The sequence below is a fragment of the Symphalangus syndactylus genome, chromosome 24 (genome assembly GCF_028878055.3).
Source record: "Symphalangus syndactylus isolate Jambi chromosome 24, NHGRI_mSymSyn1-v2.1_pri, whole genome shotgun sequence".
Lineage (NCBI taxonomy): Eukaryota > Metazoa > Chordata > Mammalia > Primates > Hylobatidae > Symphalangus > Symphalangus syndactylus.
The window spans coordinates 9904021-9930971 of record NC_072446.2 but is presented as its reverse complement, the minus strand read 5'-3'; the positions used below and the strand labels follow the sequence as shown (position 1 = coordinate 9930971).

The 26951-nt window shown below is 56.9% G+C and overlaps 1 protein-coding gene across 10 annotated transcripts in view; it reads left to right on the top strand.

The window, feature by feature from the left end:
• The window catches only part of SLCO4A1 (solute carrier organic anion transporter family member 4A1), a 44353-nt gene that overhangs the window by 16310 nt on the left and 1092 nt on the right, over window positions 1-26951 (top strand). The window contains exons 3-12 of one of the 10 annotated variants that reach the window (XM_063633451.1): window positions 235-325; window positions 1991-2112; window positions 2772-2883; window positions 6688-6842; window positions 8052-8247; window positions 9414-9579; window positions 9680-9852; window positions 10143-10207; window positions 10596-10744; window positions 25667-25995. In XM_063633451.1, coding sequence (XP_063489521.1) covers window positions 235-325; window positions 1991-2112; window positions 2772-2883; window positions 6688-6842; window positions 8052-8247; window positions 9414-9579; window positions 9680-9852; window positions 10143-10207; window positions 10596-10744; window positions 25667-25696 — 1259 coding nt within the window. In that variant the 3' untranslated portion in view covers window positions 25697-25995. Of the gene's footprint in view, window positions 1-234; window positions 326-1990; window positions 2113-2771; window positions 2884-6687; window positions 6843-8009; window positions 8248-9413; window positions 9580-9679; window positions 9853-10142; window positions 10208-10595; window positions 10745-12529; window positions 13901-25666; window positions 25996-26951 lie in introns of those variants that run through there. The other 9 variants (XM_055265371.2, XM_055265370.2, XM_063633452.1 and 6 more) reach the window with 9 other exon arrangements.

The following is a 26951-nucleotide window of genomic DNA, read 5'->3' as shown; positions in this document are numbered from 1 at the left end:
TAAGGGAAAGACTGCGCTTGGCTTTGAGGGGAATTTTTAAAAGTTGACGCTGACCCACATCAGGCCCAGTGGTGGGCTGCACAGACTCATCTAACTTAAAGACGCCCACGAGGGGAGTGGGCCGGAGATGCAAAACGGCGGGTGCGGGGCTTCTCTCAGGCACGGGGCCCCACGCGGCCCTCCGCAGCCCCTGGGCGGTGCACAGCGGCCCTGACGCCTCTGCCTCTATTGCAGCCATCTTCTACACCGCGGCTATCCTGGGCCCCGCTGCCGGCTACCTGATCGGAGGTGCCCTGCTGAACATCTACACGGAAATGGGCCGACGGTGAGTGGCTGCGCACCCTGCTGTCTGCTGCGGGCGCACACCCATGGGAGCCCACCCAGCTGCCTGTGCTGGAGAGACCTACATGTCTCTGGAAGGGGGTTCAGAGCCAGCAGGGCCCACTCTGAGTCAGGCCAGGCACAGCAAAGGGGCTGGGCACCCCCGGGGCTGGAGGAAGTCAAGGCTGGTCTTGGCTCTGGAGGACTCGGAGGGATCTGCAGGGGCCTTGGGAGTTGGCCCAGGGCAGGGGGCAGGGCAGACAGTGCCCGAGGACCCAAGCGCTTGCAAAACCCAGCGAGCCCTGGCCACTGGTTCCCTAATGGAACTGAGATTCTTCTGTTTCTTTTCCTTTCTTTGTATTTTGTGTGTGTGACCCTAGTTTCTGTAAATGTAAGCAGGAGAAAGCAAGGAGGGGTGGAGAGGGAGAGGCTGAGAAACAGAGACAGGGAAAGATGTGTAGACAGGAAGAGACAGACCAAGAGACAGAGACAGATACAGAGGGACAGAAAGAAGACAGCAACAGGCAGAGAGAGACAGATGGAGAAGGGGAGGGAGAGGAGACATGTCCTTGCTGACCTGCCAGTGCTCTGTGGGTTTTGGGCCCCCCATTCATCCCTTGCCCAGCATGCACTTGTGAAGTTTCCAAGGTCCTCTGTGACGCGGCCTGGGCACCGCTGCACCTTGGGACTCTTTCTGCAGATGGCGCCTCTCCTGGAGGTCTCTAGCACTCTGACCTCTTACAAAAGCCCCTCTGGCCTCGGATTGATAATGTGGGGTCAAGTGCACGCATTCTGGGCAGAGCCTTGGAGGTAGGTTGGGGCTCGTGTCCCGGGTCTGGATGCTTCTCTCAGTCTCTGTGCCCCTTCTGGCTCCGGGATCTGGACCCGCTTTGCACAAAGCGGGGGAGGCAGAGCGGGGTCTGGGCCCCGGAGGCGGCTGCAGCATTTCTGCACTAGAACAAGCGGGTGCCGCCTGGCTGCAGCCTTGCAGGGTGTTCGCGCTCCCTGCATCCTGTCTCTGCGGCTCTGCTCCCGGCCTTTGCTGGCCTTTTGCCCTCCCGCCACCTCCTCACTGTGAAGACGCATCCATGAAAGCCCAGAGCTTGTCTCATCACTGTGAAGATGTATCCCTGGAAGCCCAGAGCTTGGATGGGCTTCTACCGCTCCACGGCTGCCTCAGCCCATGGTTCTTTTCCACTCACCTTTTCGTTTGAAAGCACTTATGTGCAAATTGCCACGTGCACAACAGTCCCTTCGTGGGGAGCTCTGTGAGCTCCAGCTGAGCCCTTTGGCTTCCCTGGGAACCCCATCTGTCACCCTCTGCGCTGTGGATGCCTCGGCCCGCTGTTGCCTGGAGCGCCTGCTCTTCTTAGCGCCCAACCCCACCATGGTCTCAGGACCAGGCCACAGGTGGCATCTCCAGCCCTGGAGCGTGGGCCAAGGCATGGAGCCATCTGTCTTGGGGGACAGCTAAGCCAAGGTGGTGTTTGCTTTAGTCTGCAAGGAAGGGACAGGACCTGTGGCCAGCAGCACCGGGGGGCCTGTGTTGACCAGTGGGCAGACAGACCCTGGAGGTCTGCCCGGAGGAGAGGCCAGGGGCCCCCAGTGTGTGCCATGGAGGGCACAGGTGGGCTGCACGCTGACCCAGGTGCCACTGCCTCTTCCACAGGACGGAGCTGACCACCGAGAGCCCACTGTGGGTCGGTGCCTGGTGGGTCGGCTTCCTGGGCTCTGGGGCCGCTGCCTTCTTCACCGCCGTTCCCATCCTTGGTTACCCTCGGCAGCTGCCAGGTGAGTTTCCCTTCCCCAGCCCAGCCTTCACATTGGGAGACTGTCCCTTAGTCTTTGTGAAGGGGGCACCCCATTTCCTCTGCTGTTTTTGCCCCGCCATGATCAAGTCTGTGGCACACCCTCACTCTCAGTCTTTTGATCTGCATCTTCCCATCTGGTGGAGAGATGCCTCCTCCTGGCTGTGGCACAAGGCAGGTTGTGTGTCCATCCTGTCTTGTGGCCTCCCCCCTGCCCCAGCGGCTTCTCCCCCCTGCCCCAGCGGCTTCTCCCCCCTGCCCCAGCGGCTTCTCCCCCTCAGGCCACGGAACAGGCTTCTCCCCCTCAGGCCACGGAACAGGCTTCTCCCCCTCAGGCCATGGAACAGGCTTCTCCCCCTCAGGCCACGGAACAGGCTTGTCCCAATCAGGGCAGGGCCTCCGTCCCCTCCTTCCCCCAGCCCCACTTTGGGCCCCAGCTCTCCCACACCTCCAAACCTGGCTTGTGTTGGATTCTCACATGGTTTCTGTTCCAGTGTCGCCTCCCCGGGGCGGCGAGGGCTGCAGGGATGTTAGACCATGACGTTCCCAGACTGGGGAGGGGCAGAGGAGTGGGGGCAGAGCATCCCTCGGAGAACTCCACCTCCGGGAGCCCCCAGCCCCAGCTTGACTCTGCCCTTCCAGGCTCCCAGCGCTACGCGGTCATAAGAGCGGCGGAAATGCACCAGTTGAAGGACGGCAGCCGTGGGGAGGCGAGCAACTCGGACTTTGGGAAAACCATCAGAGACCTGCCTCTGTAAGGACCGGGGGCGGGAGGGTTCCTAGTGTCCTCAAACCCTTTAATGGCCCCCATCTTGGGGGAGTCGGTGAGAGACCCCTCCAGGATCGTGATGGGGATGCAGCCCCTAACGTCTGTCGTGACCCTGGGCCAAGGGATTAAGGAGCAACAGAGCCTCCTGGGCCAGCGGCCGCAGACCCCGCCTCAGGGCTGCAGAGCCGTGGGACAGTCCCAAAGTGGGGCCGGGGCCTCGGCCCGCACCCAGGGAGCCATCACTTCACTCCCACAGTGTGGAGGCTCCTGTGGGCTGCACCTGGCTCCCAATGGCCACAGAGCAAATCTCTTCCACACCAGCAAGTCTCCCCATGGCCTGCGTGTCCCGGGGTCCCCAGGGAAGCTGCATTTGACTTGAGCCCCTTCACTCAACATGAGCCCCCCCACTCTAATTCCCTTTCATCAGGCATCACCTGAGCCAGACCCCTGGGCTCTGGGATGTTGCCCCCTGTCTCCTTCCCTCCTTCAGTCTCTAAGGACCTCCCCCCTCCACCCTGCGTGTTCCACTCACCCTCCGGGGAGGTTGCTTGCTTTGCCGTCTGCCTTGGCTGCCTTCCCTTCTTTCTGCTGAGTGTGGTCCGGCCTTGCTTTGCTGTCTTGCTGCACTGCTAGGGTGAACCCGGGGCCCTGAGCTGGTGGGGTCCTAGAGGGACAACATATAGGGGCCCAGGCCGTCCCGGTCTCTCCTGGGGATCATGCCTTCCCTGGGGGGCTCTCCCCAGGGCTGGGCACAGGTGGCCCTCAGGGTGGTCACCACCCAAGTCCTCAGCCTCTGAGGCCCCAGCACGGGAGACTCTTGTGCCCCTTTAGCAGCGCGTCCCTGAGCTCACAAATGGCTGCATCTCACTGGCCATAGTGGGTGGAGGGTGTGGGCAATGGATGAGTCCCCGCTGCCTGCCCTCAACCAGGACAGGAGGAAGGCATCAGGGCCAAAGATGGCCCCTCAGAGAGAGCCCCAAGCTGTCCACGGCAGAGAGGAGCAGGGCTGGATGAAGTTGGGAAAGAGAGGCCTTATTAGGGCCCTGATAGACCCCCAAAGGAGCTGGGAGCTGCCTGCTAAGGAGGGTGACTCCATGGGCTGAGCTGACCCCGGGCCACGTTCACCAGGAGTTGGGAATATCGTGCAGGCACCGGCTCACCCTCTCTCCTCCAGCCGGCAGCAGAGCGGCTTAGAGCTGAGGGCCAGGCGCCCTGTTCCCAGCGTTGGCTGTGAGCCCCCAGCGTGGACCTGGGAACCCTGGGCCTCTTTCAGTTCATCAGGTTGATAAAGAGGTTCATGTCCAGGGTTAGTTCCCTAAACCAGTTGCTGGGAAGAAATCAATCATGGGACATGTTCCGTTTATTAAAGTCATGACTAATTCTCCAGGCAAATTCAACACGACAATTTCAGCCGAGCAATCAGTGATTAAGAAATGAAGTTTGCATAGCATTTCAGAGAGTCATGGCCGCCTAACGCAGCCACACACCCCAGAGCCTGGGCAGGTCTGGGAAAAGCCCCAGGGAGGGGCTCCCCCAGGGTGCCCACCCCAGCCCTGTCCCCCCACATGCCAGGAGCCCCCAGGGTGCCCACCCCAGCCCTGTCCCCCCACATGCCAGGACCCCCCAGGGTGCCCACCCCAGCCCTGTCCCCCCACATGCCAGGACCCCTGCCCAGGGTGCCCACCCCAGCCCTGTCCCCCTACATGCCAGGACCCCTGCCCAGGGTGCCCACCCCAGCCCTGTCCCCCTACATGCCAGGACCCCTGCCCAGGGTGCCCACCCCAGCCCTGTCCCCCCACATGCCAGGACCCCTGCCCAGGGTGCCCACCCCAGCCCTGTCCCCCCACACACCAGAACTGGCTGGGGAGGAGGGGGGCATGGGCTGGGCTCTCCTTTGTCCTCTGTCATCTTGCCTTTTCAAGATGTGGGACCCAAGTAGTTAAGCAGAAAGAAGAGGCTTTTCAATCCTCAAGTCAGGAAATAAATTTTGAAAGATTGGGCTCTCCCATTTTAATCAGGGAAGGGAACAGAAAGAACCCATGTTCATGGTTGCTGAGGTCGGTCTGAGCGAGCCAGCGAACACCTCCAAGCGAGCAGAGTGTCTGTGAGGCTGGCGTGGAGTTTCTGTCGCCAACATCAGCTCTGCAAGGCACCTGTGGGCCCGTCGGGGCTCAGAGGCTAACTAGGGCTGCATTGTCTGTTCCTAATTCTTCAGAATCCATTTACATTTGGCCACGTCCTCAAACAAGAGCATTTGAATGTTCCAGGCGTTCAGAGTTGCATTCATCGGAACCAGGCTCTAGGTGTGGCCGAGAGGAAAGAGCCATCCTCCTGTTGGTGGGGGTGATGTGAGGCTGACACTCTGCTCTGGTGAGAGGCTGGAAAGTGCAGGTTTACAGGATATCGCTAAGCTGCAGACACAGGGATTCAGGTCAGCGACGCTGCGGTGTGAGCAGAGGCGACGTGCTCATGCCCCTCCCGTGTGGTGGACATGTCATTTATTGCAAAAATTTGCATTATTGTGGGCTGATGTCAGAGGCTATTGTGCCATGACCTAGGGCTTCAGGAAAAGTCTCTGCCCCTGGTCCATGTTATGAGTTCGGGGGACAGGACAATAGCTGCATCTGCAAACACCCCCACCTGAGGCCAAGAGACCCCCTGTCAGTGGGGGAGAAGGGTCATGCATAGGAGCGTGCTATGAACAGGGTACAGGCAGCTGTGAGCTGGGGTGAATGTGAGCTTTGCCCAGTCTGGGTGATCTGTGTACCCCAGGGAGAGCCGAGCCCCTCTTTGCAGAGGCGGTTCCCCTTCTGTGTCTGCCTAGCTCACTGCACTGGCTAGGAGGGCTTCGCTTGGTTTACACCATGCAACACGTTTTCAGTCTCAGCATCTTATACGCTTAAGCAGCGGTTGGGAGTTAGCCCTGCTCGGCCCTCCAACACTAACCAAAACAGAGAGAGCCTCCATTCACCACCCAGGGCTTCGTGTGAAGGGATGGGCAGGCCCGACGCACTGCCGTCGGCCGCCTCCTGGGCTAGAAACTGCAAAGCCTGATGGTGGGGCCTTCCCAGCTTCCAGGGGGCATGTCCTCATCCTGAGACCCCACAGCCAGGACTGCAACAGGCAGACGTGGAGGCTGAGGCTGAGCCCTCAGGGCCAGTACAGGGCTCAGAGTTCCCACAGCTCCCCCCAGGGCTCCAGGCCCATGCACCAAGGACTTGCCTTGGTTGAGGCCTCACCACCCCCAGGGCCACCAGCCCCCAAGTGCAAACCAAGCCAGCCAGATCCGTCCACCCAGGGGCTCCTTGGATGGAGGATTCGAATCTCAGAGGCTTCCTGCCCCACTTCTCCCGGGGGCTGGTGGTTCCGTTCCCCTATCCCAGGGCCTTTCCAGTCCTGGACTTAGCCTCTGCCTCCCCCAGCCAGTTCCCTTTTTCAGGCCCTGCTGCTGGCCACTGATGGAACAGGGTCCTGGGTCACTTGGGGTCTTTCCCCACCTGAGCTGAAGCTCTGGCCAAGGCACTGATAAGGTTTTTCCCTAATCAGGGACTGCAGCTTTCAGGATAAGTGGGCCACAGGCATAGGCTCAGCCTGGCACCCCCTGGGTTTCTCTGGAATAAGTGTGGGTGTTCCCCACCTGCCTGTACCCCACTCTACTCCCTGTCAGAAGAGGGGCCCTTTGTGCTCAGAGCGGGGAGGTGACAGCCTCAGGAACAGCAGGTTCCTCGCACCCTGGGTCTGGCCCACTCTGACCCTCGGTCTCTTCTCCACACCCCAACCTCTGCCCAGCTCCATCTGGCTCCTCCTGAAGAACCCCACGTTCATCCTGCTCTGCCTGGCTGGGGCCACTGAGGCCACACTCATCACCGGCATGTCCACGTTCAGCCCCAAGTTCTTGGAGTCCCAGTTCAGCCTGAGTGCCTCAGAAGCTGCCACCTTGTTTGGTGAGAAAACTCTGAATCTTGGGGGTCCTCTGCTTTTATGTCAGTTCTCAGGAACAGAGAGCCTTCAAGGGCATCTTCTAGGAAGACCCAGACAGGGCGCATGGCAGTGAGTGCCCTCCCACCCCTACTGCCAAAGCAGGTGTGGAGAGCGCCACGGGGGCTGAGCGACTCTGTCCACAGACTGGGGGAGTGGTGGTCCCGCCCTCTTCGTGGGACATGCTCCCTAGGTGGAAGGGTCCACAGTGGGCTCCACCCACTAGCCACCCAGTCTTGGCTTCTGTGACTTGGTGTAGGAAGGGTTTGGACCTGGCTGTGAGCCAGGCGATGGTGCCTCAGGACCTCCTGGGACAGTGCAGCTGGGGGTTTCTCGGTGCCAGAGGCAGGCTGGCCTTCCCAGGCTGGGGCAGGTCTGCAGAAGGTGGGGACCCCTCCGCAGAGCTCCTTCTCCTGCCAGAGTTCACAGGGTAGCCTGGGCCATGGCAGAAGTGCCAGGCATGTGGGCCACCACCACCAATCTACTGTGCTCTACCCTCCCGGGGTCCATTATCTGGACAGGAAGAGGGCATCAGATGAGGGCTCCCCTCCCTCCCCCACAGGCCCATCCAGGCCTGGACCCTCCGGGCTGACCTCGCAAGCCCACACTCCCACACTCAACAGCCCCCCAGAGGTCAGCCCTACTGCCCCTTGGAGAGCCTCCCCACCTGTCCCCCGAAACCTGTCCCCTCCTCACTTGTCGGCCCAGAAGCCAGGTGCTAGCTAATCCCAAATTTGTACTGATGGCAGCCACTCAGGCTTCAACAACTGTCCTTGTGAGTTAGCCTGCAGGGACTCGGCAGAGGCCCCTGGGGGAGGAGGGGTGTGGCTACCCTGGAGGGGGGTCACTGGAGGAGTCACTGGCTTCCCACTGGGGTAGGGGCCGCTGACCTTGGAGCGCTATAGGCTCTCCTCCTGCCCCTGCCCCTACCCCTGCCCTGCATCTTTTGGCCTCTGAGGCATCCCGGCTGCAGGCCCTGGACAGAGGTCCCTCCTAGGGCTCCATCAGTGCAGTACTGAGCACTCAGGTGTGGGGTTGAGTGCTGCCATGCAGGCAGGAATTGATCCCTCTATGCCTCAGTTTCCCCACCTGTAAAGTGGACCCGGCTGATGTGCCGCCCTCTCCCACCACAGCCTCCTGCCTGAGTCCCTGGCTGAATCCCTCCCTCTCCCCAGGGTACCTGGTGGTGCCAGCGGGCGGTGGCGGCACCTTCCTGGGCGGCTTCTTTGTGAACAAGCTCAGGCTCCGGGGCTCCGCGGTCATCAAGTTCTGTCTGTTCTGCACCGTTGTCAGCCTGCTGGGCATCCTCGTCTTCTCCCTGCACTGCCCCAGCGTGCCCATGGCGGGCGTCACAGCCAGCTACGGTGGGAGGTGAGGGCCAGGTGGCACCTGGGTACAAGTCGGGGCCCCAAGCACCCGTGGTCCCTGGGGAGGAGGAGGGGTGTAGCACTTGGGAGACGTGGTTTTTGGAAGGGGCTACGTCGCAGGACAGCAGCAAGGGCAACACCTGCTCAGCAGGGCACCCGGCAGCATCCACATGAAAGGGCACCATGCCAGCTCTCAGAAATGCCTGCTCTCAGGTCCCAGCTGTGCCCCTGGGCAGTCACATGCCTCTCTCGGCCTCAGCCCTCTGCTCTGTAGCTCTGTCAAATGGAACAACAGCCCCAGTGTTCAGGGTCCTTGAGGCTGGTCTCTCGGTGACATAAAAAGTGTCCCAGGATGCGCTTCTGGTATTGCCATGTGCTGGGAATGGGAGGGGGATCTGCTGGTCAGGTGGCAATTAGGGGATATCCAAAATATGCACAGGTAGCCTGCACCTCGGCCCTGCCTGCAGGCCCCGGGAGTGCACCTACAGGCGCCGTGCAAGGCTGAGAAGCACAAAGCGGCCGTTGTGGCATTATCGGAAACAACCTAAGAGTCATCCGGGTGGACAGGGTCACTACGCTGTCCTCACAACAGAGACCCTGCCCACGAAGGAATGGAGGAAGCTCATCCTGGGCCACCGCCAAGACATGCCGTGAAGTGGGAAAAAGGAAGGAGTTAGACAATGGGTGCAATGTGCTCTGATTCAAGTGAGAAGTGCAGATGTTTGTGACTGCCGAGGGGCGTGTACGTGCAGACGACCCCTGCAAACACACAGCCGGCCTGTGGCTGGAGAACCGAGGACCGGGGTGGGGCCGGGGCCGCAAGGCTGCCTTTGTGTACCTGGCGCTCTTTCTTTCCTAATATTTGCATTTGATCCATATGAATGTGTTGCCTGTCCAAAAACGAACTAGGGAAAGGGGCTGTGCATCAGGGAGATGGTGCTGGGGGGCATGGGTGTGCCTTCCTTGTGTGAGAAGGAAAAACCATTCTATCACCAGAAGGCAGTGCCCAGCGTGAGTGCCCAGCGTGCTGGGGGCGGTGCAAGCTTGGCAAGTTTGTAGACCCAAAATGCAGGCTGCATGGGGACGAGCCCCAAGCCTGACGCTGTGCCTGCTGGGCGCCAGCATGGCTCTGGCCTGGGCCCTACCGCTTGCTTGTCCCCCCCTCTGCAGCCTCCTGCCTGAAGGCCACCTGAACCTAACGGCTTCCTGCAACGCTGCCTGTGGCTGCCAGCCAGAGCACTACAGCCCCGTGTGCGGCTCGGACGGCCTCATGTACTTCTCACTGTGCCATGCGGGGTGCCCTGCGGCCACCGAGACGAATGTGGACGGCCAGAAGGTGAGTGGGGCTGCTGCCTACCGCCCCGTCCTCCCCTGGACCCTGGGAAGGGGCCCCCGTGCCTTCCCCCTGTAATCGGAGCTATTGTTGGGCTTCCCAGGTGTACCGAGACTGTAGCTGTGTCCCTCAGAATCTTTCCTCTGGTTTTGGCCATGCCACTGCAGGGAAATGCACTTCAACTTGTCAGAGAAAGCCCCTCCTTCTGGTTTTCATATTCGTTGTAATTTTCTTTACATTCCTCAGCAGCATTCCTGCACTAACGGCAACTCTACGGTAAGCCGGGGTCGGGTGTGCGCTTGTCCAAAGCTTTCCTTGCAGCACCCTGAGGCGGAACTCTGCAGATCCTGAGACGGGGGCACTCCAGGAAACACCCAGGTCTAAGCAGGCCTGTCTGTCACTGGTGGCAGGAGAGACCTCACTGTCTCTGACCTCTGACGAGGGGCTTCCCACTTGGGGAGGTGACAGTGTGGCTGGGGGCTGGTCCAGGAGGCCACTGGCCTGTGGGGTGACTTGGCATGCAACCCCACTTCTGTGGGTGCTTATGCTGTGGTTTTCTATTGCAGATGTGTCCGTGACCCTCAGAGATCCTTTGCCCTGGGAATCCAGTGGATTGTAGTTAGAATACTAGGTACTGTGCAGTGTGAGGAAGCCATGGTCAGTTGCGCAGTGTGCTCACTGCACAAGGGTATGGGCAAGTGTCTAACTACCAAGCGGATGTGCTTTCCAGCAGGGGGCTGTTCCCGCCTGGGAAGGGGTCCATTCCCTAACTGTCCACTAGAGGGGCCCATCGTCATTTATTTGCCCAAAGGCTTTCCCTGGGAGATCATGGGAAACTCGCAGCCCCAGTGCTGAATGCCCAAAGAAAGGAACATTTAAGCTCTCTTTGCACCCCCTGAGAACTCCAACAGCCAGTATCACCTTCCCAGAGCCCATCATTCCAGGCCCTTTGGCTGCCTGCCTCCTGCCCGCCCCCTGCCCACCAGGAGCGTGGGTGCTGAGTGGGCTTCTCTCCGCAGGGGGCATCCCGGGGCCCATCGCCTTCGGCTGGGTGATCGACAAGGCCTGTCTGCTGTGGCAGGACCAGTGTGGCCAGCAGGGCTCCTGCTTGGTGTACCAGAACTCAGCCATGAGCCACTACATACTCATCATGGGGCTCCTGTACAAGGTAAGCAGGCCCAGGGAGGGGACAGAGGGTCTGCTCTGAGGGTGGCTGGGGGCTCCGGACACGCCGCAATCTTCCAGCAGCTTTGGCCACAGCCTAGTACATCACAGATGTCCCCACAGCCGGTTTCTAGAAGGCCCTTCCCGCATTCCTCATGAGTTGGTTGTCGGGGGAGGCAGGCCAGCTGCAGGGCCTCCTCCTGGGGTTCACTGTCCAGGCCCCCAGCAAAGTCCAGGCCCAGGCGCTGCTCCCTCTCCCACCTCCTGGGGCTGCCCCTCCACAGTGTGGCTTTGCATGTACCTGGGGTGCCCGTTAACTAAAAGCTTTGCAGAAATAAGCAGCTCCTCCTGTTAGAGCGGCTTGATTAGCTGGTCCACTCCGGGCCTCGGTCTGGGGGGCCAGCGGGCAGGTTGCAGCCTCTCCATGATCAGTGCGCCTATGAATTGCACTGGGTCTCTTAGTCTGGCCCTCATTTTTCAAGCTAACAGAAACTTTCTGTTGTGACTCTTGGCGTATGCTACCTGGGAGGAAGCTCAGTATTTGTGTTTGGAATTTGCCCCCATTAGAGGAGAAAGCACAAAACCTTCTAAATAAAATGCGGTCCCAGGGTCAGCTGTTCAGAGGATCTTGACGCTCTTCCTTGGCTGATGGGCCCAGGAAAGTTCATCCTGCAGGAACCCCTGGCCTCAGGCTTTCCAGGAGGGAGGTTAGAGAAAGGGAAGGAGCCCAGCTGGTTCACCTCCCCTGGCATTAGCAGAAAATAGGCGAGTCTGAGCAGGGCCTTGCGTGGCTCTGGAGAGAAGCAGTGGGTTAAAGAGAAATATACCTCTGTTTCCACCTCATCTGAGGTTTCACTTTCCACAGTTACCTGAGGTCAACCACAGTCTGAATGTATTAAATAGGAAATTCCAGAAGCAAACAGTTCATAACTTAAAGCATGCACCATTCTGCACAGTCTGGTGAAATCTTGATCTGTCCTGCCCAGGACTCGGATTCTCCCTTTGTTCAACTTTGGAAGAAGCAAGGTCAGAAATTATTGTGCAGGGAGCTTTGGGGATATTGGATACTAAGGCCCAGGCCCTCTGTGATACGTTTTCGCTTTGGCATAAAATAACGGATGACTCTCTGTCAGGCGCATCTCTGCTCAGGGAGTGATGGTGTTTGGGGAGGCCCAAAGGCACATGAGCATCAGGAAATTGGCCAGATGACTTCATAAGACATAACCTTTGTCCAGTGTGTCCAGGCTATCCACGCCACCACCTGTTAATCACTTAGCAGCTGGTGTGGTTACCACATTCCCCATCACCGTATCACAGTGCCATGTTCAAGCCACCCTTATTTACCTAATCATGGCCCCGAAGCACCAGAGCACTGACGCTGCCGTTCACCTCTGCCAACGGGAAGCTGGAGGTGCTTCCTTCAGTGAGAAGGTGTGGTTCCTTGGCTGGGCGCAGTACCACCCTTGGAGGTCACGCGTCCACAGGGGTCTCAGTGTCTGTGGATGAGGGGGCTGCTGTACGTTCCCAGGGAGCCGCCCCCACAGTCTCTCTTTGCTGTGTTGGATGCATCCCTTAGCTGGTAGCAGCAGGCTGAGAACCCTCCACACGCAGCCATCCCCTGGGCTCAGCACAGCCAGCGGGAGCTGTGTCCAGAGGGTCAGACTTGGCCTCAGCAGCACATGCGTCCATGTTAATTTTGGCAGGGGAGCACACGGTGTCTCCTTATAAACACCCTCGCATTCCACTTTGTCCTGCACCGAATCAAAACAGCCTCACTCCCTGAATGCAGGCTCAGGGCCATCAGCCAGGCTGACACTCCAGGAGGCACAGTGGGTGTTTCTGGCCCACGCCCAGCATGGAAATCATAGTGGTGCACGTGTACTCTGTGTGGGCACTGCGGCAGCATCCGTGCTTGGACCGCACCGCCTCTGGGGCCCACGCGGGATTCCTGCTACATCGTCTCCTAGCCCTGCAAAGTTGGTGCGGCCCCTCATTGTTGACAAAGAAACCAAGACCCTGAAGCTTAAGAACTGCCCATGATGGCGGCACCGGGGCTCGAACCCCGGCTGTGGTGGTGACCGGCGACTGGCTCTGTGTGAGGTTCCTGTGGCCGCCACGACAAAGGACCGCAAACAGGGTGGCCTAACGTAGCAGAACCAGATTCACTTACAGATCTGACGCCAGAAGTCAGAATCAAGGCGGGGGCAGGGCTGTCTGCAGCTGCACGTGGCCTTTCCCTCTGTCCCTGCCTCAAGTCTTCCTCTCCTTTCTCTCATGAGGACACCAGTCATTGGATTTGGGGCCCACCTTAGATCCAGGATGATCTCATCTCAAATCCTTCATTACATCTGCAAAGACCCTGTTTCCAAAAAAGGTCCCATTCACAGGTGTCTGGCAATGTCCAGTCCATGACAAGCCCCCCAGTCCTGTGCCTCTGTTTTTAGTCAAAGGGTCTGTTTCATTCCCTCTTTGACAGTATTGGTGTCTGCTCTACAAACTGGTTATTTGGGAAAGATACCCTCTCAGGGCAGGATGGGTTTCCATGGACCTGGCGAGGGTGCTGCAGGCTGGGGCAGGGACAGGACTGGGACAGGCCCACCAGTGTCCAAAGGCTCTGGCCGGGCTCCCCACGAGGTCCGGTGGGCTCCTGTCTCCCCAGGTGCTGGGCGTCCTCTTCTTTGCCGTAGCCTGCTTCTTATACAAGCCCCTGTTGGAGTCTTCAGATGGTCTGGAAGCTTGTCTGCCCAGCCAGTCCTCGGCCCCTGACAGTGCCACAGAGAGCCAGCTCCAGAGCAGCGTCTGACCACCTCCCACGCCCACCCGGCCACGGCGGGCACTCGGCATTTCCTGATGACAGAACAGTGCCCTTGGGTGATGCAATCACATGGAAACTTCTGTTTGACCTGCAACCTTCTACTTAACCTGTGGTTTAAAGTCGGCTGTGACCTCCTGTCCCCAGAGCTGTACGGCCCTGCAGTGGGTGGGAGGAACTTGCATAAATATATATTTATGGACATGTATTTTGCATCAGAACATATTTATAGAATGTGTTTTATACCCGATCGTCTGTGGTGTGCCTGAGGGCAAGCTCTGCAGCCCGAGGAAAGCTTGTGTGTCCTCAATTAAAACTGTGCATATCGAAATATATTTTGTTATTTAAGCCTGTGTCCCCGTACTGTGTGCTTTATTTCTATGAGTTTGCAGAGTTTGGTGGTCTCGCCGTCCTTGGCCCAAGTCCTGTAGTCAGCCCTGTGGAATCCGCGGATATGAAAAGTCGGCCCTCCTTATCCACAGGCTCCCCACCTGAGAATTCATCCCACCTTGGATGGAAAATGCAGTTTTTGTGGGAGACAGAACTAGAGGGTACAGAGGGCTGACTGCACATACAAATGTGCATACGTGAGTGCACATACGTTCTCATAAAATATGAACGTGTCAGTAAAATTGCTCCTCATCTTGTGTTACATTTCCCTTGTTATACTTGGGGTGAACAGCTGGTATCAACTGCCTTGTGTCCCCCAGAGCCATATGTTGAAGCCCCGGCCCCAGGATGGCTGTGTTTGGAGGCAGGGCCTTTAGGAGGTGATTACGCGCAGGGTCATAAGGGTGGGTGCAGGTCCCACAGGACCGGTGTCCTTAGAAGGAGAGACCCCTGCCATCCCTCCTTATGGCCAAACCCTTCCCTCTCGCTGAGCCCTGCAGCCCCAGGCCCTCTCTGAGGACTTAGTTTCAGCTGGGTCAGATCAGAACCCACAGGTGGTCCCCAGCACTGAGGACGCCACCCTTGCCCTCCGGTGCTCACAGTCTGCAGTGCCTGCCAGGAGTTCTCAAAACCCAATGCGTCAGTCAAGATCCCCCCCAAATTAGGGTGCAGTCCAGGGCTGGTGACATTTTGATTTGCCAAGTAAGGAGATAAAACACAGCCATAAGGAGAGGGGACCTGGGCTCACCAGGACGCTTGTGTGGAGCTCACTGCTGTGACTGCTGGGCCAGGGAGGAGCATGGGGGACAGGCACAGAGGGCCGAGTTGGGAAATGAGGAGGACAGACCCCAGAGGGAGTACGGGGGCTCCAGGGAGCCAGGGAAGTGGATCGCCACTCAGAAGGGAGCGGGGAAGACGAGGAACCTCACCAGGTCCCACCTTTGCCATGTTCATCAGGAGTCCAGAGATCTCCCCTGCGGTCAGGAGTCATCAGAGGTGGGTGAAGCTGGGGTCAGCATGAGGCTCGGGCATGCTGGGCAGTGCCAGCTCCCAGTGACCTGCCTCCTCCAAGTGTCACCGGGACCCACTTCCAACAAGCAGGACTTAGTGCAGGGCAGATGCCACATCCCTGACCGGGTTATGAGAGACCACGACACCGCCCAGCCCACCTTCTCGCCACTCTTCTCAAGGGCTGTCCTGGCGGGAACCCCACATGACCAGGAACTGGCCTCTGCCCACGGTCGGCAAGAAACTGGATGCTCAGCCCCCAGCCTTCGAGGACCGGAATCCTGCCAAGGGCCACATGAGCCAACCAAGAGTGGACGATGCCCTGCAACACCTGGATTGCAGACACGTCAGAGACCTGGCTCCGTGGCACCTGAATTCTGGACACACAAAGGCTTTGACATAGTCAACGTGTGCTGTGAAAAGTCACCAAATTCTGAGGCAGTTTGTTCTGCAGCCATAGCTAACCGACACATTGGGCAACAGCACAAAACAAGGGCCAGTCCTTTGCTGCTCACCCATTCTCCGTGGGCATGGACCTCGCCCCCCAGGCTCATCTATGGCAGTGGCTGGCTCCTGGCCACTGGGCTGGGGCAGGAGGGAATCGGCAGAAGGCGCCAGCCATCTCCTCCCAGAGTCCCACGAGACCGTTTCAGTGGATGCCTGCCCTCATGTCCTCTGCTCAGAGCTACGTCCCGTGGTCCCGATGAGTGGTGGGGGAGGCAGGAACCAGCCGTGCTCCCAGCTGAAGGAGGCGTTCTGGTGCCGGAGTGTAGGTGTTGGGGCACAGCTGGCCACACCTGTCAGAGACGTGTGGCACTGAGCATCCATGTGGAGGTGTCCCCAGGGCCCTCGGGGAGACTCATGGGAGCTATCAGCCTGCGGGCTGAGCTGAGATTGGTCAGGGGAGCTTATCCGGGAAGGCTGGGCAGATCCAGATGGAACCCAGGGACCTCAGGACTGAGCAGGTGCAAGAGGCTGTGTCCTCACATCAGGAAAGGGGAGAAGAGCCCAGGGACACTGGGCAGAGAAGGGATGGGAGGGAGGTGGCACACGCGGTCTAGCCACCAAGGGTGGTGCCTCCTCTCTGCTGCCAGTGGTCGGGATGGTCTCTGACTCACAGATGACGATTCCAAGGGTCTGTGTGGCCCTGTGTGTTCCCCGATGTCTCACAGTGACAAATGGACAGAGGCAGGGGCTGTGGACTGACAGCATCCCCCAGTTCATAGGTCGAAGCCCCAGCTCCCGGTGTGATGGTGTTAGGAGCTGGGACCTCCAGGAGGTGACTAGAGTGAGATGAGGGGGTGAGGGTGGCCCCCCGATGGGATTCGTAGCCCTGTAAGAAGAGGAAGAGACCAAGCTCCTCTCTCCTCTATGTGCTGACACGGCTAGAAGACAGCCGTCTGCAGACGAAGGTGAGGACCCTCCCTGGGAGCCCAGCCTTGCTCGTGGGCTTTGGGCCTCCAGAACGTGGCCAAGGCGTGTCCGTTGTTCGAGCTGCCGAGCTATGGTTCTGTGACAGCCGCCGAGCTGACAGAGGTCGTAGAGTTTCGACTCCGGTCTGGGGGCTCCAAGGGCTGTCCCATTCCATGCCCTCCCCCACCCTGGATGCCAGGAAGGAAGAGAAACGTCCTGAGCTGCAGAGAGGATAGAGAGAGGGAAGGAAGAGGACCAGCACATTCGCACAGGGCACACAGTGGAGGCTCCGGCCCAGGATGGAAGGCAGGTATTCCAGGGAGCGGCCCCCAAAGCGATCGGGTGTATGCTGGGCTGCTCATCAGCGTTGCAAGGCGTCCATCTCCCTGCAGGCAGCGAGACTTCACGGTGCGTGACGGATGAGGCCATCAAGCCCAGATTCCCTTCCCAGGTCCAGGAGGGCCCCTCCGGTGGGCAGCCCGGGCTGCCGGCCACCCGCTCAGGCTCTCCCACCCCTCAGGCAGCTCCCAAGAGCTGCGGGGTCTCTGCAGCTCTTGAGCTCTGCTGCCCTTGTCTCGATCTAAGCTCCCCTTGCCTTTCCCATTGACAATCGGCCTGGCTCTGACTCAGGCCCAGGGAGAAGACAGGAGTAGATGGCTGACAGGGACAGTTGGGACACAGGGGCAGAGTGGAGTCTGGTTGCAGCCTGGTCCCGGCCCCAGCCCCCCAGGCCTGGTGACCCAGCCTCTGTGTGACTCAGTGCAGGGAGCGTGTGGCTCCTGGCCCTGCCACAGAGGCCAGAAGGCATCTGCAGATGCCCACACAGCCCCCCCGCTTCTCCGGGATCATGGGCGCACCCAGCCTGGCGGGCACATGGGCCCTGGGTACGCCCTCGGCTCCATGCTGGCCTGGGTCCTGGCTGCCTCCCACAGCCAGCCCCTGTCCTCCCACGTCCTGGGAGGAGCCCCTGGGATTAGCCAGGAGGGTGCCGGCCACAGGGCCTGGCTGCCTGTGGGGAGAAGAAAGACATGCATCCTGGGAGAGGGAGAGGCAGGCAGGAGTCCTCCAAGCCCATTGGGTTTTCCATCGAGAGATTTTCCACGGTTGCTGGGATGAGGGCTACTGGGACCTCCTGTGTGCTGTGCATTAAATGCTCTTCCAGAGTCAGACGCCAAGTAGCAGCTGGAAATGTCAAATTTTCTGGTTGTTGGACAAGTTCCTCTTATTCTTGTGTGCATTTAAAAATTATCGCTGAATTTGGCCGGGCACGCTAGCTCACGCCTATAATCCCAGCACTTTGGGAGGCTGAGGCAAGCAGATCCCTTGAGCCCAGGGGCTTGAGACCAAACTGGGCAACATAGCGAAACCCTGTCTCTGCAAAAAAATACAAAAAATTAGCCGGGCATGGTGGCGTGCACCTGTAGTCCCAGCTACTTGGGAGGCTGAGGTGGGAGGATCGCCTAAGCTTGGGAGGTCAAGGTTGTTGTGAGCCATGATTGTGCCACTGCACTCTGGCCTGGGTGGCAGAGTGAGACTCTCAAAACAATAATAGTAAGAATTCCTACAACCCAACAATTAAAGGATGATCCAATTTAAAAATGGGCAAAGGATTTGACTTTTATTTCATCACAAAAGACATAGAAAAGGCCAACGAGCCCAGGAGAAGATGCTCAAGATTTTCCCACTCAGGGAAGTGCAAACCAAAGCCACAGCGCTGACTGTATCAAAAACAAAAGCAACAAACAAACAAAACCAGAAAACGACAAGACGTGGAGAACTTGGAATCCTCACACACTGTGGGTGGGAATGTAAAACGGTAAAATGGCACAGCCACTTTGGAAAACAGTTTGGCGGTTCATCAAAAAGTTAACCAAGGAATTAGCAGATGACCCAGCAATTCCACTCCTAGTATCTACCCAAGAGAAATGAAGACGTATGTCCACATAAAGACATGCATACAAATGTTCACAGCAACATTGCTCATAATAGTCAAAAAGTGAACCGGCCTGAATGTCAACTGGCTGATGAGTAGGTAAATCAACGTGGGCTGTCCACACAGTGGATCTCGCTTGGCCGTCAATCAGAAAGAATGAAGCCCAGCGCTATGGTGTGCAGGTGCACGTGGACCTTGAAACATGCTCAGTGAAAGAAGCCAGACACAAAAGGCCACATGTTTTGTGATTCTTTTATAAGAAATGTCCAGAATGGACAAATCTGTAGAGACAGAAAATGGACTAGTGGTGCCAGGGGCTGGGGGAAGTTGAGGTGGGAGCGACTGCCATGGGTGCAGGGTGTTTTGGTGCAGTGGTGAAATGTCCTGCGGTTAGATAATGGTGATGGTTGCATAACTCTGTGAACACGCTTAAAAAACCGAATTGTATACTTTAAAGGGCGAATATTTGGGGATGTGACATATCTCAGTAAAGCTATTATTAAATACATCCATCCATGCATTCATCGCTGACTGCCTGCCGTGTGCTTTCACTCCTGTAGACCCTGGAGATCTGTTGGTGTATCTGTGTCTGTTCCATAACTTTCTGGTGTCTATTCCATAACTACAACTCTGCCAGGAGAGCATGTGTGGGCTCCATGTTCAGATGCACCACAATCTCCCTCCCTGCTCACTTCCTTAGGATGGCAGGAGGCAGGAAGGGGGCTTAGAGACCTACACTCAAACCCCACTGAGGCAGATGATATTTTCCAACAACGGCCACAATATGTCCCATTACCTCTGCTGGAGGTGGAGTCTGTGCACCCTCTCTTTGACCCTGGCAGGCGATTGGGACTGCCTCGTGGCAGAGGTGACACAGCTTCTACTGGCAGTGCCTTCTGGGCATGCTCACCTTGGGAACCCAGCGCCATGCTGTGAGGAAGCCCAGGCCACGGGAGCCCCCACTCTGTGCACCAGCTGTCAGCCAGGCCGAGTCCGCCGTGATGGGGGTGCCATCTTGGGTGTGCCAGTCCCCAGCTGGGATCTCTGTCCTCACTGCCCCTGTAGGGGAGGGAATCAGCCCTTCCCACCTAGCCACACCTGCAGATTTGGGAAGGAAAGAAGTAACGATGCTGTTTTAAGCCTGAGGGCCTCTGCTGTCAGTAAAGGCTTGAAAGAAAGTGAGGCAAAGGTTGATGGAAGCTGGAGGAAGGGAAGGCCTCAGAAGACAGGAACAGTAGGTTATGCAGCGCTGTGGCCTGCAGGGACACAGAGACAGAAAATGTGCAGATGCCCTGGGCGAGCCGTGACTCCAGGCAGAAACGCCAGCAGGCTTTATTGCAGCTGTGCATAAGAAGGAGAAGAGAGGGTTTTGTTTTTTAACTTTAGTTTTCAAGCAAAATTTAGATAAAATTAAAGCAGTCAGGACTTAACAGAATGTAAAAGAAAGCTGTTGACAATGCCAAGTGCTGATGAAGACTTGGGCAGCTGGAACACTCACCCGTCACCGGTGGACGTAGAGAACAATACGGCCGCTCGGGAACCCAGCTTGACAGTTTACTATAAAGTTAGACCTGCACCTTCTTATAACACAGAAATTCCACTCCTAGAAAAAGACAAAATTATATTCGCTTGAGTTCAAGCGATCCTCCTGCCTCGGGCCTCCCAAAGTGCTGGGATTACAGATGTGAGCCACCATGCCTGGTTTATAGAATCACGTTTTACAAGCCAGTTTTACTGCACAATAGCTTAAAAAATAAAATCAAAAACACTTTCTCATTCCAAGATTCTCCAGGTGGCAAAGGATTCTTAAATTAATAAAAGGACGTCAGGCCCAGGCCACAGCAGCAGCAGAGGGTCTAAGAAGGGAGTCAAGGGTGTGGCTCAAAACTCCTCTGTTAAAACATCAGAAAAGTTTCAGGCGATTATTCACAGACTCTCTCGGATAAAGGAAAGGTCTGCAGTGGATCTTGAGGGTATACCTTAAAGACCCTCTACATGAAACACAGAGTTTCTAAGAATCTTTGGGGAGTTGTTCCAGGCCAACCCCCAGGAAACCCCCAGGAGAGGAGAGCTCATCTTGACAAGATTTGTAGATCGAGATTTGGGCTGATGGGGTGAACCTGAGGAAGAGCCATAGGACCCACAGTGTTTTTATAATCATTGAGTTTAATGTTCGTAGAAACTGCTGCTGTATTTGAAATTTCATTTCCCAGTGCCCTCTGCTGGTGTGTAGAGATGGCGGTTGAGTCTCGTGTGCTGACCCTGTGTCATGAAACCTGCTAGGCCCGCTTTTGTGCAGATGCCATGGGATTTCTACATAAACAGCCGTGTCATCTGTGAAGAGGGAGAGCTTTTATTTCTTCTTCTCCAACCTATATTCCTTTCATTTCTTTTTCTTGCCTTAGCGCACTGGCTGGAACCTCCAGTACAATGTCAATAGGAGTGGTGAGAGAAGGCATCCTTTACTTGTTCCTCACCTTAGGAGAAAACAGTCCACCTCTCAATGTGAAGTGTGATGTTAGCTGCATGTATTTTTTTAATAAAAGCTCTTCATCTGTTAAAGAGGTTCCCCTTGTATTTCTAGTTTGCTGACAGTTTGTTTTTTTTTTTAACCATAAATGGGTGTTGAGCTCTGATGGCTGTTTCTGAGTCTGTTGACACAAGCCTACAGCAGATCTTCTTCAGCGTTGATGTGGTGGATTGCACTGATCGATTTCAGAATGTTAAGCCTGTCCCCCCACCCCCCGGGATACACCACACTTGATCATGGGCTATGCTTTTAAATATTGCTGGATTCAATTTGCTGGTGTTGGGTTAAGGATTTTTGTGTCTACATTCATGAGAGATATTGGTCTCTAGTTTTATTTTCTTGTACTGTCTTTATCTGGTTCTGATATATGGGTAATGCTGGCTTCATAAAATAACTTGGGAAATGTCTCATCCTCTTTGTGTTTTTCCAGACAGAGTCTCACTCTGTCACCTGGGCTGGAGTACAGTGGCGTGAACACGCCTCACTGTAGGCTCAACCTCCCCAGGCTTCAGCTCAGCATCCTGAGTAGCTGGGACTATAGGCACAAGTCACCACACCCAGATAATTTGTGTAAATTTTGTTGCCCAGGCTGGTCTGTGACTCCTGGGCTCAACTGATCCCTTGGCCTCCCAAAGTGCTGGGATTACAGGCATGAGCCACCTTTCCTGGCCTTCTTTTCTTTAAGTTGAAATAATGTTAGACTTCTATGCACCTGTAAGAAATAAACAATACAAAGAGATCCCTTGCACACTTTGCCCAGTGTCCCTCAATGGTAACAGTCTACAAAACTGTACTTCGATATCACAAAAAGCCAGCCCATCAACCTTATTCTGATTCCATGGTTCTGCTTGTACTCACTCGTGTGCGTGTGTATTAAGCCGTGTCACTTGTGTGCGTGTTTATTAAGCCATGTGTACACACTCGTGTGTGTATTAAGCCATGTGTACACACTCGTGTGTGTGTGTTAAGCCGTCTGTACACACTCGTGTGTGTATTAAGCCATGTGTACACACTCGTGTGTGTGTGTATTAAGCTGTGTGTACACACTCGTGTGTGTGTGTGTGTTAATCTGTGTGCTATTATATCTCCTGTGCAGGTTCCTGTATTGACTGTGCTCGAATATCCATGTACAGGCTTTGTGTGAACATGATGAGCTTATCTCTCTGGGTAAAATCACCATGCTGTGTGGTAGTTGCAGTGCCCCCATCCCTTTGTATATTTGTTAGAAGAGATTGCATACATTGATGTTACTTAGAATTCACCAATGAAGACATCTAGGCCTGGATATTTCTTTTTCAGAAGGTCTCATTGAAAAAAAATCCATTTCTTTAATAAATACGGGACTATTCACTTTATCTGTTTCTTCTTGAGTGAGTTTTGGTAGTTTGCAAAAACTTTTCAGCTACAAGGATGAACTAATTTTCTGGAAAAGGGAGGTTGACCCAGAGGATGGAACTGAGAGCTCCGACGGCAGGGCGGCCCTGGAGAGCCATCCCCTGAGCTAGGACTGAGCCCTCAGCCCAGCCCAGTAACTTCACTCACCCAGATTTCAAGACCGCATGCCCGGGAGACTGCTGCATGCCTCTCCCTCCCTGCTCTTTGAAAGGAGAGCCGACAGTGTGGTCTATGTCTGTCCCACTACTGGTGTTAGCTTGTCAGGGACAGATCACTCTTCAGTTCACAGCTCTTCAGATGGAGAAGGGGGTGCACCTGGGAGCCGCACGCCTGCAGCACCTTGTCCACACCTGGACCTGGCTTGCAGGACAAGACCCTGGGCTTGAGTCAGAGTTTGACGTCACCATGGAAAGAGACCGTAAGGCAGCCAGGGCAGAAGGTGAATTTATTCTGCATGAGGGAGAATTTTGAATTGCCGGGGCCACAGAGTAGACTGTGGCAGATGGCACTTTCCCCAAATGCCCATGCATTTGGACACATGAGCGTGGAGACCACAGAGGGGACAGATGAGCATGGTGACCACTGAGGGGACCGAGTCTCTCCACCCAGGGGGATGGTGGGACATTCCATGAGTCTGCAGAAATCTGGGGCACCTGCCAAAATCCAGGCATCATCCCATCAGATAGCAGCATGTGTGCATGTGAACATGTGACCTCACACACACACGCACACACACCGTTGTCATGCAGTGTCCTGGTGAATGGTGGCTCCTAGCCCATCCTGAAGTTGGGGTCGAATCCTGGCTCTGCCACTTCCAAGTCGTCTGAACTTGTGTGGATCATGTGACCCCCTGACTTAGTGTCCCCATCTGTGAATGGGGCCCATACAGGGACCCCCATCATAGGGCATGGCGAGGGTTAACCGCTGCACCTGTGCAGAGCTCTGGGGACACAGCTGGCCACAGCATGAGGACAGCCAGCATCCCCGCCAGTCCAGGGCCACACGGTGATCTTTCTGTGCTGAGCTGGAGGCTCGAGGCCGTGGACCCTGAAGCTGTGCAGGCTGTGAGGGCGCCCTGGTGCTTCCTCTCAGTGTCAGCTCCTTGGGAAACACAAAAGATGAACCGTAGGGAGCGATTACTCAGAACCATAGTTTGCGCTTAGATTGATTTTAATCGGCAGCACATTAGAAAGGCGCATGTGATCACCGTTTAATGACTGTGATAGGCGTAATCCATTTTATTCTCAGCTGGCTCCCGTGGTAATTACATTTCTCTTGTGTTTAATTCATAACTTGATCATTTATTCCAAGTCATGTTGGGCTTGGACCTCGGGCTCTCAGGAATGGCCGCTGATGGAGCTCAGACCCAGCACTTCTGGAGAGCCGGCCGCTTGCTGCTGGCCGTGCCTGGAGGTGGCGAGGACGGGCTTTTCCATCACCCTCGGTGGGGGCACCTGCTCCAGGGGCAGCTCCACGGGCGCTTGGCGGGACAGAAGCTGCAGGAATAGTTGACGCTGAGGTTGACGGTGACAGTGGGGACTGAGAGAATACGGTCACGTACCGTGGAATGATGCTCAGGCCAGCGACAAACCCGTAATACTACAGGGTCCCGTACAATATGAGACCTATTGTTGCTGCACATTTTCTAGGTTCAGGTGTGTTTAGAGACACAAATGCTCACTGTTGCGTTACAGTTGCCTCTCGTATTCAGCACAGCAACACACAGTGCGGGTTTGTAGCCTTGGAGCAACGGGCGACACCATGTGGCCTCTGGGTGTCGTGGGCAGCACTGTCTGGGTTTGCATGAGTGCACTCTGCGGTGTTCGCAACCAAACACCGACTTTCTCAAAACTCTCTCCAGCAGTAAGTGATGCACCGCTGCACCGGATGCAAGATCACGTGACCACGCGCTTCCCACGCACGCTCACGCAAAGATCTCACGTGATCACACGCTTCCCACACACACACTCATGCAAAGATCTCACGTGACCACACACGCACCCAAGGCCTGCCCGTGCCTCCCCACCGGCCCCCTCCTCCGAAACCGAGGAAACCGAGGCACAAGGAGCTGATTGGCCCGTGATGGCCTCAGAGCTCAACAGCCAACCCCCCACCAGGCTACGCTGCCTCTTCTGGGAGCCTCCGGTCTCTCCAGAACACCTATCCACTGGGGTTACGTTTGTCCAATGCCCCCACCACAATCACAGGGGAGCCTGCTTGTCAGGACAGGGCCAGCCACGCTGGCACCAATTTAGTCCCTAGGGAGGGTCTTTCCCTGGCATCCCGGGGGCTGAGCTGTCATTTAAGTTTAGGCCACTGACACCTGCTCATTCATCCCCCCACGCCCTCCGTCAGATTTCCTGAGTGTGCAAGCAAACCCCCCCACTGCCCTGGACGCGCTCATTCCCACCAGGGCGATCAGGGGTCCCCATAACTCATCAGGGCAGCCCCCGCCCCAGCAATCCCCACACCTGGAAGTCGCTCATTAAGACCTCGTTAGCCCGTGCTCCACCTCCCACCCCATGGCCACGGTGAGTTTAGTCTGCAGCAATGACCCGACCACACCAGCTGGGCGACGAGAGCCACGAGAATGGCAGCACTGTCTACCCTCCACTTTCCCCAGAAAGGCCCGGCCAAAGCATGCACGGGCAGCCGCGCCAGGGGCTCCTGCAGCACCTCAGAGAGACCAGGAGTGGGGCGGATTAGCAGGGGTCAGGGGTCTGGGGTGAGGCCACAGTGCATGGAGTGCATGGAGGTTGGGGCATGTGTGACCAGCCAGGGTCATAAAACACACACGGTCAGAGCAGGGGACTCAGCTGCCGAGGAGGGGGGTGGTGAGGAGGCACAGGCAGGCCTTGGGTGCAGTGAAGCGGGCGGGCAGGGGAGGGTGGCAGCAGGGTGTGGGGGCAGGAGGGGGCGGTGGGGAGGCACGGGCAGGCCTTGGGTGCAGTGAAGCGGGCAGGCAGGGGAGGGTGGCAGCAGGGTGTGGGGGCAGGAGGAGGGGGGCAATGGGGAGGCACGGGCAGGCCTTGGGTGCAGTGAAGCAGGCGGGCAGGGGAGGGTGGCAGCAGGGTGTGGGGGCAGGAGGAGGGGGCGGTGGGGAGGCACGGGCAGGCCTTGGGTGCAGTGAAGCAGGCGGGCAGGGGAGGGTGGCAGCAGGGTGTGGGGGCAGGAGGAGGGGGCGGTGGGGAGGCACGGGCAGGCCTTGGGTGCAGTGAAGCGGGCAGGCAGGGGAGGGTGGCAGCAGGGTGTGGAGGCAGGGAGGAGGGAGGCGGTGGGGAGTGGGGGCTGGGTCCTGGCTGCCCTGGCTGCCCCCCCACACCTTCCCCAGCTGGTCAGTACCCAAGGGTGGGTTCGTGGGGCAACTGCGCCCGCTCCCTTCCACTCTGTCTGCTGTGGCCTGACCAAATGGGCTGTTTTCTTGCTTTGTTGTTTTTTTCTGAAGGAAGAAGAGAATGAATTTAGAAGGCTGTAAACCCCATCTGAGCCTTACGCATAGTTCTCTAATTGGATTTTCACCAAGGCCGTGATGGATGTGGAGTGTCGGCTTTCTGACAACGTCTTCCAGAGCAGGCTTTCTCTAGAGGGTGGACTGCCTGTGTTCTCCTGGGAGAGAATGCATTTTCTTCCGATGCCCAGGGCACGAAAGAGCTGGACGAAACAACAGAAGCGGAGGGGGTGGATTCTCTACCTGGGAAACCCAGCAGGGCACGCTCATGTTAGAACTAAGACCTTATAATAAATGTGCAGATGCGCCTGATCTAAGGAAATAAAGGGTCTTGCCCTCCTAAGAATTCTGCCCTTGCAAGGGGCGTGAAACCTGCAGAGCTGCTTCCAGGCTTCTTCCTCCAGGAAGCCCTCCGTCCTCCTCCAAGCTGTAGACACAGGGCTGGTAAACGGGTAGCCAGGCACCCCCACAGCCTCTGTGTGGGTCCATGGCTGAGCAAGTCCTGCCTAGCCACTCCCATCTCTGATGACAGAATGTACCATCATGAGAGCCACTGAGTTAGGAGACAGTGAGGGAAGGTACCCTCCGGGGGCTGGGGGGCCTCTGGACTCCGAGAGCCCCTGCGTCCATTCCTGGTTATCGCGGCCACTTCCCGTCTGGGCAGGAGGACAGTCTCTGTACCTGGGGAGTGCAGCCGCCCATGGAGACGGCTCAGAATAATGAGCTGAGTGTCTCCGTGTAGCTCCCGCCCCAGTGTGGAGCTCCTGGTACGGGATGGCAGGTGGTGTCTAAATAGCTATTCACGAGGACATTATCTCCAAGCACCCGGTGGAAACGAGCCTTCCTCCCCCCAGCTGAGAAGTGACAGGCACTTCCCTGTTTACTGAGGACAACAGTCAACCGCAGAGCGGAGCGGCATGGAGCTCGCAGCTCTTCTGATGTCGCAGTTGTGGCTGAGTGTCACGTCCTAAAGCTTCAGGATGAATGCAACTCTGCTCCACCAAGGGCCGGGGAAAGAGTGAGAAGACACGGGCGCCAGGAGCGGGGAAGAGGGGAGGGGCCGGCTGCTGCCTAAAGAGCCGGCCCTGCAGCTGTTTCTGAGCCCCCGAGGGCCCTCTGACCCCAGACACCTTCCCTGCCAGCTGAGCACCATTCCAGAGTCAGATCTTGGTTTTGTTTTCTTTCTTTCTTTTAAAAATATTTTATTATAAGGTGAAAAGAAAAGGAGAGTACACTAAGCCTTAGCCGTGATTGGCCCTTTAGTCTGAATTAGTATATCAGC